Source organism: Myotis myotis, unplaced genomic scaffold (genome assembly GCF_014108235.1).
Source record: "Myotis myotis isolate mMyoMyo1 unplaced genomic scaffold, mMyoMyo1.p scaffold_m19_p_7, whole genome shotgun sequence".
Lineage (NCBI taxonomy): Eukaryota > Metazoa > Chordata > Mammalia > Chiroptera > Vespertilionidae > Myotis > Myotis myotis.
In genome coordinates, this window is record NW_023416379.1 from 51,001,826 (window position 1) to 51,015,916 (window position 14,091).

Here is a 14,091-nt window from a genome sequence, read left to right on the forward strand (position 1 = left end):
TTCTGGACCGCACAAGCCTACAGTGATATCCTCTCAGGTTGCACCTATAAGAGCCTGGTTGGACCCTGTACATAACTAATCTCCACTCCAATGGTTGAAGTTGGAGCTAAGAGGATTTGAAGTGAAAAGAAGAGTCCAAAACTGTTTTTAAATGACTCGATTTCTTTCCTATCTTTAACCAGGAGCCTACTGAATCAAAAATATCAATTGCAAAAAAAGATGACAATGTTCTAACATTTGTGTCATAGTAATTGCATCATTAGTGTATAAAGATGTGGCAGTCAATCCCAATTGGGTCTAAAGGTAGATTATCGGTATCATACGACTCATATAATAACACTAGAGGCCCAGTGCAAGAAATTCATGCATGAGGGGTGCCCTCAGCCCAGCCTGCACCCTCTCCAATCTGGGACCCCTCGAGGGATGTCTGACTGTCAGTTTAGGCCTGATCCCAGACCCTGTGGGATCGGTCCTAAACCGGCAGTCAGACATCCCTCTCATAATCCGGGACCACTGGCTCCTAACTGCTCACCTGCCTGCCTGCCTGATCACCCCTAACTGCCCCCCCCTGATGTCCAGGTCATCCCCAACTGCCCCTCCTGCCAGCCTGGCCACCCCTCATTGCCCCAAACTGCTGGCCTGGTCACCCCAAATTGCCCCCACCTGCCAGCTTGGTCTCCCCACACAGGCTGCTGCTCAGTCCTTTGGTTGCCTCTCACTAATCCCCTTGCTGGCCTGGTCTCCCCATGCAGCCAGCTGTTCAGTCATTTGGTTGTCCCTCACTAACCCCCCTGCCAGCCTGGTCACCCCACGCAGCCTGTTTGGTCATCCATTCGGTTGTTTCGGTTGCAACGGTCGCTTAGGCTTTTATATAGATAGATAATTGGATATGATATAAAAGAGAAGCCTGTGCACTAAAGCATGATAGCTGAAACATAGCACAATGCCCTCAGAGTAATATCTCTTCTACATATTTCATACTTTACATACATTATTTAGCTTATATTTTGTTTAAAATAAAAAGTCAATTAAATCCAGTTTTATTATTAAGTAACTTTTTTTCTCCTCTGGTTTGTTGTTGTTGCTGTTTTCAATTAAGTGAAAGAGCAAGAGAGAAAAAAGGAAACTGTGCAGATGAAGGGGCAGAGAGAGAATTTGCAAGTTTTTGCTTCGGATTTCTGTTCTTGAAAAAAGTGTTAACTATGAAACAGCCCCATGAAACACGTTGCAGTCCATTCAGTTTCTTTTGGAAAATAGTAGTTGGATTGAAATGAACACTTTAGAAGAAATTTCATTTCTTGGCATTTAAAATCAATATTTTTCTCACTGTCATGAATATTTTTTGGAGAAGCCTTGGCAGTTATTTTGTTCATTGTAATTGTGGCTCTACTGTAGGTGAAGATGGAACACCTTTCTCTCGTTATTAAGAGCTTAGTAGCCCTGAGCTAAAGGCTGTGATTCTTCATGTCACCACCGAGGTGGCAAATAAGAATTCTCATCTGGTTTCTAGTAACCTCATTTGTCAAGAAGACTGTATTCCAAGTGTATATAGATTTAAGGCAAACAAAAACCAGATAGCCAAATGCCTCTTTGGTCATAAATTGCATTCATCAATTAGAGAAAAGTAAAACTAATGGGATATTAATTTTGTAGACTACTAGCCTATTTAAATTTTATTTTAAAAAGATGTGTGAAGTTCATTTAATTTTAAAATTGGTTCTCCATTAGTAATAGTTTCAATGTGCTTCTAACGTAAAAAAAAAAAAAGGACCTATATGAGCCACATCCCAAACTAGAGAGATATTAAATTCCCTAAACTTCACTGTGAATGTGAAAGTAAAAATATGTTAGCAGAATGTTCTGCATGGCAGTTTAAAAAGATGGTTTTTTTTTAAGTAAAATCTTTGAAATTATTCTCAAGTCTTTTTTATGCTTTCAATGTTAGCCTGAATTGATCAAGAGTTATAAAAAAGTGATGCTCTGAGAAACTTTAAACCTGTCTCAATCTTGAAATGACAAGCCTTTCAAGTCAAATGACTAAAAGCCGCAGAGGGGCAGAAGTATATGTACGCACTGGTCCCTCAGTGCCTCAAATAAACTTAAGGCTTCTTACTAATGCAGCCCAGTATTACTGACTTGTGTAGATTCATAAACCCTTTCTGAGTTTAGATCATTTTTAGTTTTTCCCTTTATCTTGCCTACCACCTGAAAAATGCTGAGTTTCAGTTTCACATTTAATGTTTGATACAATTAAAAATTCAGCAAAAGCATGCAAGAGCTGGTAATGATGCAGTAAAGCAAGTTAACATAGGTTATCATGACAACTCTCACTTCATGTCCTCCTTTCATTTCCATTCATTGAGATAGTAGATGCTACTCTTTTGAAGATCATAAATATTCATAGACAAGCCATCATAAACATCATGGTTATGTCATTTCAACCTACAGAGGTTTCATATTTTCTTCAGAACCTATCAGGTTTACCTTAACTTTCTATTTATATCCAATTGATTTTTCCAATTCCTCATCAACATTTTAAAATTTTTTCATCAACCAGTTAATCTAAATCAGTGGTTCTCAACCTGTGGGTCGCGACCTCTTTGGGGGTCGAACGACCCTTTCACATGGTTCCCTAAGACCATTGGAAAACACATATATAATTACTTATTGTTTTTGTGATTAATCACTATGCTTTAATTATGTTCAATTTGTAACAATGAAAATACATCCTGCATATCAGATATTTACATTATGATTCATAACAGTAGCAAAATTACAGTTATGAAGTAGCAACGAAAATAATTTTATGGTTGGGGGTCACCACGACATGAGGAACTGTATTAAAGGGTCGTGGCATTAGGAAGGTTGAGAACCACTTATCTAAATGATTCTTCAAAACTGAGTAGAGTTGCATGACAATATACAATGGGAAAACCAGTGGGAAAAACTAATCAAAATGTTATAATTTCTCTAGTATATCTTTCACTATCTGTCATAAACATCATGTTTTATTGCTCACATATCTGATGAAATTTTCAATTTTTTTCTCTAATACCATTTTTGAATAGATAAAAATCTTTACTACTAATAAAAGCTTATATTATTTTTCAACTATTATTATTACATTTATATAGAATACAAAGTCTAGAACCAAGAAAACTAGAATTTATAGCTCAATATCTATTGTGAATTGCAAAACATATTTAAATCTAATTTTAAACCTAGATTTGAATTTTGCTGTCATGGAAAGTATTTCTCTGGTCCATTCTCAAACTTCAGTAGAAAAGCACCTGGACATTGCTTCTGGGTGAGGCCCAAGAACCACCATTACTAGCCACCTGTAGACTTAAATAACATTTGAAAGAATTATTTTGATTATATTTATATTGCACTTATCTCCTTTGAATAATTTTTCTTTCTTCCAGTTTTACTGAGGAATAATTGACAATTGTTTATATTTAAATTGTAGAACGTGATGATTTACTATACATACAGATTTTGAAATGATTACTAAGATGAAGTTAATTAACTCATCCATCACCTCACAGAGTTAACTCTTGTGTAGTAAGAATGCTTAAGATCTACTCTCAGCCAATTTCAAGTATGCAGTACCATCCTATCTAATAAAAGAAAACATGGTAATTAGCCGTACGTCTGCTACCCTTCCCATTGGCTAATCAGGGCAATATGCAAATTAACTGCCAGCCAAGATGATGGCCAGCAGCCAGGCAGCTTGAAGCGAGCATGAGGCTTGCTTGCTTCAGTGACGGAGGACTCCAACGTTCCCCGCCTGCCGCTGCCGGCCTCCTAGCTTGAAGTTTGAATCATTGTTACAAATATAGAAGCTAAACAAAACCCCAGAAACCTGTTTTCAGCCCGCCGGGATCTCAGAGCTGGAGTTGAAACAGTGTTTCGATTATAGAACCCAAACAAACCATTACCTGCTTTCAGCAGCAGAGGCCTAAGAGCTGGAGCCAAGCCTCAGACCTATAGCTGGCCCAGAATAAAAAAAAAAAGAATGAAAAAGAAAAAAAGGAGCGGTTGGGAGCTTCAGTCACCCGCCAGCCTGAAAACAGCCCTCAGCACCTCACCCAGACTGGCCAGGCACCACAGTGGGGACCCCCACCCTGAAGGATGTGTGACCAGCTGCAAACAGCCATCATCCCCTCATCCAGGCTGGCCAGGCACCCCAGTGGGGACCTCCACCCTGATCCAGGGCACCCTTCAGGGCAAACCAGCGATCCCCCACCCGTGCACCAGGCCTCTATCCTATATAGTATAAAGGTAATATGCCTCCCAGCACTGGGATCAGCGGAGCCGCGAGGCCTCCCTGCACCGGGATCAGCGTGACAGGGGACAGTGCCCAAACCCCCTGATCGCCCTGCAGCTCTGTGTGTGACAGGGAGCGGGGCCACAACCTCCCAACAGCCCTGCTCTGTTCTTGACAGGGGAAGGCACCACAACCCCCTGATCAGCCCTGCTCTGTGCCTGATGGGGGGAGCTCCCCAACCCCCTGATCACCCTGCGGCTCTGTGTATGACAGGCTGTGGTGCCCCTGCTCTGTGTGTGATGGGGTAGAGCCATAACTTCCCCATCGGCCCTGCCCTGAGTGTAACAGTGGCAGTGCCCCAATCCCCTGATTGGCCCTGCTCTGTGGGTGACAGGGGGCGGTGTGCCAACTCCCCTATTGGCCCCACTCTGTGAGTGACAGGGGGGAGCTTCTCAACCCCCTGATCAGCTCTGCTCTGTGAGTGACAGGGGAGCACCCAACCCCCTGATGGGCCCTGCTCTGTGCGTGACAGGGTACGGAGCCCCAACCTCCTGATCCGCCCTGCTCTGTGCATGACAGGGGGTGGCGCCCCAACTCCCCAATCGGCCTTGCTCTGAGCCCGACCAGGGGCTGCACCTAGGGATTGGGCCTGCCCTCTGCCACCTGGGAGCAGGCCTAAGCCAGCAGGTTGTTATCTCCCGAGGGGTCCCAGACTGGGAGAGGGCACAGGCCTGGCTGAGGGACCTCCCCTCTCCCCTGAGTGCACAAATTTTTGTGCACCGGGCCTCTAGTCTAATCTAATAAAAGACAAATAGGGTAATTAACCGTACCTCCAACACACTTCCCATTCGCTAATCAGGGTGATATGCAAATTAACTGCCAACCAAGATGGCCGTTAACCATCAACGGAGATGGCGGTTAATTTGCATATGTAGGCAAAGCAATGGAGCGAACCGGCTGGCCCGGGACAGGAGCAGAGAGTGAAGGCAGGGGAGACGAGCAAAGAGGGGGGTCCACGCACTGCAGGGCCGGGGTCTTCTTAGCTAAGTGTCCCGCCCGCAACGCCCCCCCCAGAAGCCTCAGCAGCGTGTCTTGCCTTGAGGCCCGGGAAACGCCCATCAGCAGGTCTGAGCTGCAAAGCAAAGCCCACTCCAAGAAGCCCCAGCAGCAGGTCTTGCCTTGAGGCCCAGAACCCCCCATCAGCAGGTCTGGGCTGCAAGGCAAGGCCCACTCCCAGAAGCCCCAGCAGCGGGTCTTGCCTTGAGGCCTGGGAATTGCCCATCAGTGGGTCCAGGCTGCCAGGCAAGCTCCACCCCCAGAAGCCCCGGCTACTTTAAAAGTAGAAGGATCTCCTTTTGAACCGATCTGTTTAGATTCAGGATTAGTAAAACAGTATGGAACTAATGAAATACAGTGATAGGAATTAGGAAGTGAGACACTGATGGTTCTGGGCATGTGAAGGGTGAGGGACAGAAGGGTACACAAGGTCTTCCCTTCAGTTCTGCTGGAGAGATGAGCTCTGAGGGCCGGAGCTGCTCCATGCCCAGAGGAGGTGGGTGTGGTCAGTGGCTCTGTTTCAGAACTTCTTGCCAAGCAGAGACCTTACCCTACCCACAGGAACCTTTTTACTTCAGAAAACAGAAACAGCCAGTTCCCAATGGGCATGGGAAAACCAGTGTCCCCTCCTGTGCACTGGCGTCTTGATGGGGTGATGGGGGAGGTGGGCAAGGGGAGCAGTGCAGAGTTGTTAGGCAGCTGGAGTGGGAGTGGAAAGGCCATGAAATGTCCACAGTCCTGGCTGTGCCCACAGCCTGGGCTGCTCCTCCAGGCCCTGGCTGAGGGATTAGGGCTGATTCTCTCAGGAAGGGACTATTCCATGGGTGAAAGATTTACAGGCTCAGGGTGGGCCATGTGTTAGTTTGGGGCAAATCCCTCAGCATTCCTGCTGCCAAGCCCTCAAAGGAATGAGGCAGAGGCACCCCTCACCCACAAGACCCCTTCGTGGACATTTTAGCATCTACCTGATTTTTAATCCGTTCAGGGAGACTTTCTATCCTGCAGTCCCATCCCACCCCACTGTTGCTGCTTGTCTGCTAGCTGGGTTGAACATCAAGGGAAGGGGGGTTAATATTTACTGAAAGACTACTGATCCTACCGGGAAACCAACCTATTTACTGTACTGTTGTAAATATCATACCCTTTATATCCTGTATATTGGCTTCTTTTAAATAAATTGAAATATCTTAGAAAAAAAGAAGAAAAAATAAAGGCAAGGCAGGGCGGGACCCAGAAGACCCAGAAGCCAACTGATATGGTAGTAACTCTATCAGTAAGCACTCTGAAAGTCAGTGGCATAAATGCACCAATTAATCAAAAACAAAACCCACTTTAAATATAAAGACACATATAGATTAAAAGTAAATGAATTAAGCTGCAGCCTGTTTTGCTCAGTGGATAGAGCATTAGCCAGTGGACTGAAGGGTCCCAGGTTCGATTCCGCTCAAGTTGCATGTACCTCAGTTGCTGGCTTGACAAAGCATATGCAGGAGGCAACCAATCAATGTGTCTCTCCCTTTCCCTTCACTCTCTCTAAAATTCAATGGAAAAATACTCTTGGGTGAAGATTAACAAAAACAAAGTAAATGGAATAAGTAACATTAAAGAGATCATAAGAAAAATATATTCCAAATTCTGTTAGCTGTATAATGTTTATGTTTAAATTATTAACACCTAAGAAATTGGGTGAAGGGTACATATAATATGCTGTAATATTTTATAGCTTTTTAGATGTATGAGATTATTTCAAATTAAAAATTAATAGAATATTAATTGAAATGTATCTGCATTACATGAAAAATCTCCTAATTGCTTTTAGCATAATTTATTAAATTGTGCTAAAATTTACAAGGGTTCAATTAAAAAAATATCTTAATTCTAAATGATATAATAGAAAATATATAATAGTGCAGTTATAAGCACTTATCTGAAAATACAGATTTAAAGAAGTGAATTTAAAGAAGGGATTAGACAAAGAAAATATATGCACAACCCATGGACACAGACAACAGTATGGTGCTGGCCAGAGAGAAGTGGGGGGCAAGAGCTGGGTAGAGGGGGCAAAAGGGGGGAAATAGGGACATCCTCTACCCTATCTAATAAAAGAGAAACATGGTAATTGGCATACGACCGCTACCCTTCCCATTGGCTAATCAGGGCGATATGCAAATTAACTGCCAGCCAAGATGGCGGCCGGCAGCCAGGCAGCTTAAACTGAACATGAGGCTTGCTTGCTTCAGTGACGGAGGATTGCAACGTTCCCGGCCTGCCTTGCCGGCCACTGAGCTTGCAGTTTAAGAAACATTGTAACAAATATAGAAGCTAAACAAAACCCCAGAAACCAGCTTTCAGCGAGCTAGGATCTCAGAGCTGGAGTTGATACAGAGTTTTGATTATAGAACCCAAACAAACCAGATACCTACTTTCAGCAGCTGAGGCCTCAGAGCTGGAGCCAAGCCTCAGAGCTAAAGCTGGCCCAGAATAAAAAAAAAAGAAAAAGAAAAAAAGGAGCGGTTGGGAGCTTTAGTCCCAGCCTGAAAACAGCCCTCAGCCCCTCATCCAGACTGACCAGGCACCCCAGTGGGGACCCCCACCCTGAAGGGTGTGTGACCAGCTGCAAACAGCCATCTTCCCTTCATCCAGGCTGGCCAGGCACCCCAGTGTGAACCCCCACCCTGATCCAGGACACCCTTCAGGGCAAACCAGCCAGCCCCCATCCATGCACCAGGCCTCTATTCTATATAGTAAAAGGGTAATATGCCTCCCAGCACTGGGATCAGCATGACAGGGGGCAGCGCCCAAACCCCCTGATCACCCTGTGGCTCTGTGTGTGACAGGGGATGGGGCCACAACCTCCCTATCAGCCCTGCTCTGTTCGTGACAGGGGAAGGCGCCCCAACCTCCTGATTGGCCCTGCTCTGTGTGTGACAGGGTAGAGCCATAACCTCCCCATTGGCCCTGCCCTGAGTGTGACAGTGGTAGCGCCCCAACCCCCTGATCGGCCCTGCTCTGTGTGTGACAGGGGGCGGTGCGCCAACTCCCCTATTGGCCCTACTCTCTGAGTGACAGGGGGGAGCTCCTCAGCCCCGTGATGGGCCCTGCTCTGTGCGTGACAGGGGGGAGCTCCCCAACCCCCTGATGTTCCCTGCTCTGTGAGTGACAGGGGTCAGAGCCCCAACCCCCTGATTGGCCCTGCTCTGTTCGTGACAGGGGGTGGCACTGCAACCTCCCCATCGACCCTGCTTTGAGTGTGACAGGGGGCGGTGCCCCAACCCCCCAATCGGCCCTACCCTGAGCGTGACTGAGGGTGGCATAACAACCTCCCAATCTGCCCTGCTCTGTGCATGACAGGGGGCGGAGCCCCAACTCCCCAATTGGCCCTGCTCTGAGCCTGACCAGGGGCTGCACCTAGGGATTGGGCCTGCCCTCTGCCACCTGGGAGCAGGCCTAAGCCAGCAGGTCGTTATCTCCCGAGGGGTCCCAGACTGCGAGAGGACACAGGCCAGGCTGAGGGCCCCCCCTTTCCCCCCCCGAGTGCACAAATTTTTGTGCACCGGGCCTCTAGTAATAATAATAAAAGGCTAATATGCACAGTACTAAACAGCAGAATGACCACTTGCTATTATGTGCACTGGCCACCAGGGGGCAGATGCTCAATACGGGAGCTGCCCACTGGTGGTCAGTGCACTTCCATATGGGGAGTGCCACTCAGCCAGAAGCTGGTTCATGGCTGGCCAGCGCAGAGGTGGTGGCAGGAGCCTCTCCCACCTCCGTGGCAGCACTAAGAATGTCCAACTAATGGTTTAGACCTGATCCCTTGGGGGCCTAAGCTTTAGTCGGACATCCCCCGAGGGCTCCCTGGCTGCCAAAAGGATGTCTGACTTCAAACTTAGTCCTGATCCCCCGGGGAGTGGACCTAAGTCAACAGGTGGACATCCCCCAAGGGGTCCTGGACTGCAAATGGGCACAGGCCAGGCTGAGGGACCCCCCCTCCCCGCCCCGAGTGCACAAATTTTTGTGCACCAGGCCTCTAGTATAATTACAATAACCATGTACAGCATGAACGTCCCTCATTCCATCAGGAAGCCTCAACTCCCAACTTTTCATTGCTGCTGGTCCCTAATAACTATCATTCTGCTCTGTTTCTATAAGTTTTTTGTGTTTTTTTTTTACATTGTCTATATACAGTATACCAAATTTTCTTCATTCATTCATTCATTCATTCATTTATTCCTCAATGGAAACTTAAGTTGTTTTCATATGTTAGTTATTATAAATGATGTTGCAATAAACATGGAAGTGCAGCTATCTCTTTCAGATATGGATCCTAATATCCCTTTTATTAATCTATATAATAAAAGCCTAAGTGACCATTACAGCAGAATGACCAGAATGACAAATTGCTATGACATGCACTGACCACCAGGGGGAAGATGTTCAACACGGGAGCTGTGCCCTGGTAGTCAGTGCACCCCCACAGGGGGAGTGGTCACTCAGCTAAAAGCCGGGCTCATGGCTAGCCAGTGCAGCTGTGGTGGCAGGAGCCTCTCCCGCCCCTGCAGAAGTGCTAAGGAGCAGCAAGCCAAGCAGTAAAGAGCGAGCATGCAGGTGGTAAGGAGTGAGGGATCCCAGATTGTGAGAGGGACGTCCAACTACCAGCTTAGGCCCAATCCCTTTGTAAAAATTCATCAAGCTGTAAATGAATGATTTGTGCATTTAACAATATCTTTTAAATATAACTTTGAAAAATACTTAACCTATTCCCTCTTGCCTTCTACTCTTGGAATTCATGCTGGCACTTCCCATTAACCAAACCAGAATCAATGCAGTTGGTAGAAGTCCAGCCTGCTGAGCCAGGATTACCTCTGAAGTGGCCAAAAGAGAATAAACAGCTCAGGGGTGGTTCTAATATGCACCCTTGAGCCTTGTTTAGAACAATAAAAAGCTGAGGGAGTTGGGGGGTGGGGAGGAACAGGGAAAAACTAACTACCCATGGTGAAGCAAATCAATAAATTCCAACTGAAATAAGCATTGGATGGTATGTTATATACCACTGCAAATTAGAGCTGTATGAATCAGGAAAAACTCATAAAAAATAATAAACACAGGATCTTCACAGAGAAAATAAAATGTGACTTAAATTTTAGTAAATTTTGAAATAATATGACTTGTTTATTGTTTGGCAGTGCATTTATGCAGTAGCATAAAATTTTCAAATAGAGACTAGGTATCTGGGGACGTGTGGAGTGTGACAATAGAGGGCTTTAACTGTATTTGTAATGCATTATGCCTTAACCTACCTGAAAGGTACATAGATGTCCATTGAATCACTCCTTACAACTTTGTGAATATCTAAAATAGTTCATAATAAGAAACAGAATATATCACCACCAACACCAATAACCTTGGAATAATTCTGGACTCATGGCCTATCCATTCTCTATGGCATTACTCTAAGTGGAAACAAAACAGTTTAACCTATCGCATATAAAAATAATTCTCCTGACCCTGTCAATCAAGGAATACTAAGCAGGCCTCATTGATAAGGCACATCTTTTTTATTTTTTTTTTTATTTTTTTTATTTTTTTTTATTTCAGAGAGGAAGGGAGAGAGCATGAGAGATAGAAACATCAGTGATCAGAGAGAATCACTGACGGGCTGCCTCTTGCATGCCTTACACTGGGGATCCAGCCCACAACCAGGGCATGTGTCCTGATCCCTGAACTAGAATGGAACCATGACTTCCTGGTTCAAAGGTCAATGCTCAACCACTGAGCCACGCCTGCCAGGCCTTAAGGCACATTTTTTAGCAGTTCCCAGTTTTAAATGCTTGTTTTGTGAGCAACAGCTGTGGAAGTTACTTGGGGATAGCAGGGCAGTGTGTGGCTTTAGAACAGAGCAGAGCTGACTGGTCCACACAGAGATTTAGTCCTCAACTTTGATCTCATTAGCCTAATTCTCTCTTAAACTGAAACTGAACTCTCTTTAGTAAATGTGAATATCCTGCATGACATTTTCCATTGTGTGACGTTTATATTTATGTAGATATTAAAGATGTCTACCATCAAATGACTATTGTGATTTATTGCCCTTGAAAATTATGTAACCTATCTACTTTTCTTTTGAAGAGAATGGTTAGGTCTGCTTCTTTTCTAATTATTTAGAGTTTTTAAATCTACTTCCTTAGTTCATATTCTTATCCTTGAAATAATACCTAATAGAGCTGTCCTTTACTTGGCAAGCATAACAAAGGCTATGTGTTGTGTAGTCCCGGAGGCTTTCTGATGAGTGCTGCATAAGTTGAGGTCCATTTAACAAATATGATCTCATGCACTGTCAGCATATGTGTACTCACTATAATTAAAATGCAATAACAAGAATGCATGGCAAATGGGTTTTAAACCTCTACCGACATATGAAATAACTTCTCCTTTCCAGGGTCAATTGAACCACATTTCTCACTTATTTTGCCCTTTGTCTCCATATAGACCTATATACTAAGGGGAAAAAATTCCCTATCTCATTACAGAGCAACACTATAATAATTTAATTGCATTGCTCAAGCTAAGTACTTTTAAATACTACTATTTCTATGGCAATCCCCCTTTCATTTATTATAATGGAGAATATCTGCAGCCTTTTTATTCAAACTGCATCCATATTATCAAGTGCAAGCTAATTATGGCTAAACCAATCATAGCATGACAATTTTGAATTAACATTCTTAAATAATGAGAATTTCAAAAATGCTGCCACATTTTTTTCTCAACATGGAAAGAATCAGTTCAGTGTCTCATGATCATAAAATCTAAAGATAAAAATTAGAAGAATTCAGAATCTAGAAAAAAAGAAAGATTCAGGTTCAAAATATTTGGTCTCCAAATTTTAAAAATATAGCTGGGTTTTTGATATTTTTCTTCGATTAAGGTTGGCATTTGTTCAGCTAAAGCATTTGGATATAAGCATATTTTCTCCCCTCCTGTGCTGTTTACATGGCGTGTACAAATAGTTTCTCTTCCACAGACACTTACTGCAGCCAATCATTCCACTGAACATTGAATTTATTTAGATAACACTCTTCTTTTTAATAGTGGAAAGCACATTGACTTACATACATATATTTTTCTATACATTTTTTATTAAAATATTTGATATACTGGTAGACAGCTTAGGTTTAAATGACAAAAAAATCATTTTCCTTTTGCTTCTTTGAGAATTAACAAGACAGTTAAAAATGTTGTTGTTATTAGACACTACATATTATTTAGTTACACACGAGACTTTTTTAGAAAGAAAGAGAGGGAGGAAGGAAGGAAGGAAGGAAGGAAGGAAGGAAGGAAGGAAGGAAGGAAGGAAGGAAGGAAGGAAGGAAGGGAGGGAGGGAGGGAGGAAAGAAATTAATACATTCGACCTAATTGAGATCAACACATTAGATATCATTAATAGTTTTATAAGAATAGTTTTAAGAAAAAGGATAAATAGCTCTTCTTCACCCTCTTTCCTGCTCTCCGGCGGCCGCAGCATGAAGGTCGAGCTGTGCAGCTTCAGTGGGTACAAGATCTACCCCGGACACGGGCGGCGCTATGCCAGGAACGACGGGAAGGTTTTCCAGTTTCTTAATGCAAAAAGGGAGTCGGCATTCCTGTCCAAGAGGAACCCTCAGCAGATAAACTGGACCGTGCTCTACAGGAGGAAGCACAAAAAGGGACAGTCGGAAGAAATCCAAAAGAAAAGAACCCGCCGTACAGTCAAATTCCAGAGGGCCATCACTGGTGCATCTCTTGCTGATATAATGGCCAAGAGGAACCAGAAGCCTGAAGTTAGGAAAGCTCAGCGAGAACAAGCTATCAGGGCTGCCAAGGAAGCAAAAAAGGCTAAGCAAGCATCCAAAAAGACAGCAATGGCTGCTGCTAAGGCTCCCACAAAGGCAGCACCTAAGCAAAAGATTGTGAAGCCTGTGAAGGTTTCTGCTCCCCGTGTTGGTGGAAAACGCTAAGTTGGCAGATGAGATTCTTAAATAAAGACCTGACTATAACTAAAAAAAAAAAAAAAAAAAAAAAAAAAAATAGGATAAATAAAATTATATTTACTTATTCTTTTTCCATGTCAATTATTTATTCTACATCAGCTGCTACTATATTTTACATTAAGAATTTTAAAGAGTCTGGTATTTTTTTATACCTAGTAGGAATACAATAAGCGGTTGATGAATTAAATTAAAAGGTAATGAAGTTTTAAAAGTTTTTAAGTTTATTAGAAAAGAAATGATTAGGAACAGGAAACAGCTTCACCAACTTGCTAAGCTTTTGTCATATAATTATTTCTTTTTGCTTTATAACTTAAGTTCTTAGAAAGTAAAATAAGTTATTTAATTGGAAATGTTAATGAAGACAGTGAAGTAAAATGAAGTTAATTGACAATATTTCATGTGATTTTGTCATTTGTCATGCACTCCTATTTAATTGTGTCTTTTGCTATTTACCAATGAAATTCAGGTGGCTTTATTTTAAGGTTATAGGGTGCAGGTAAGGTGTCTTATTTGTTTATGTAAGCACCACACTGGCCAGTATTACATCCTGTATATAGTAGTAGTATCTTATTGTAAATCATTCACACATTTCTCCCATGTTCAAGCCACCATGCTAAAGGCTGAAAAAAAACATATATATATATACATATATTTAATGAGACATGGTCTTTCTTTTCTACAAAGAATTTACAATAAACTAGAGGTCCAATGCATGAAAATCCATGCATTTGGGAG

At 43.2% G+C, this 14,091-nt stretch overlaps 1 protein-coding gene across 1 annotated transcript; it reads left to right on the forward strand.

The window, feature by feature from the left end:
* Positions 1-12,814: 12,814 nt before the first annotated feature.
* Positions 12,815-13,362, forward strand: LOC118660567 (60S ribosomal protein L24-like). Its single transcript, XM_036318144.1, has one exon. It carries the CDS (start codon positions 12,850-12,852, stop codon positions 13,321-13,323), a length of 474 nt encoding a protein of 157 aa, XP_036174037.1. The 5' UTR covers positions 12,815-12,849; the 3' UTR covers positions 13,324-13,362.
* Positions 13,363-14,091: the final 729 nt, after the last annotated feature.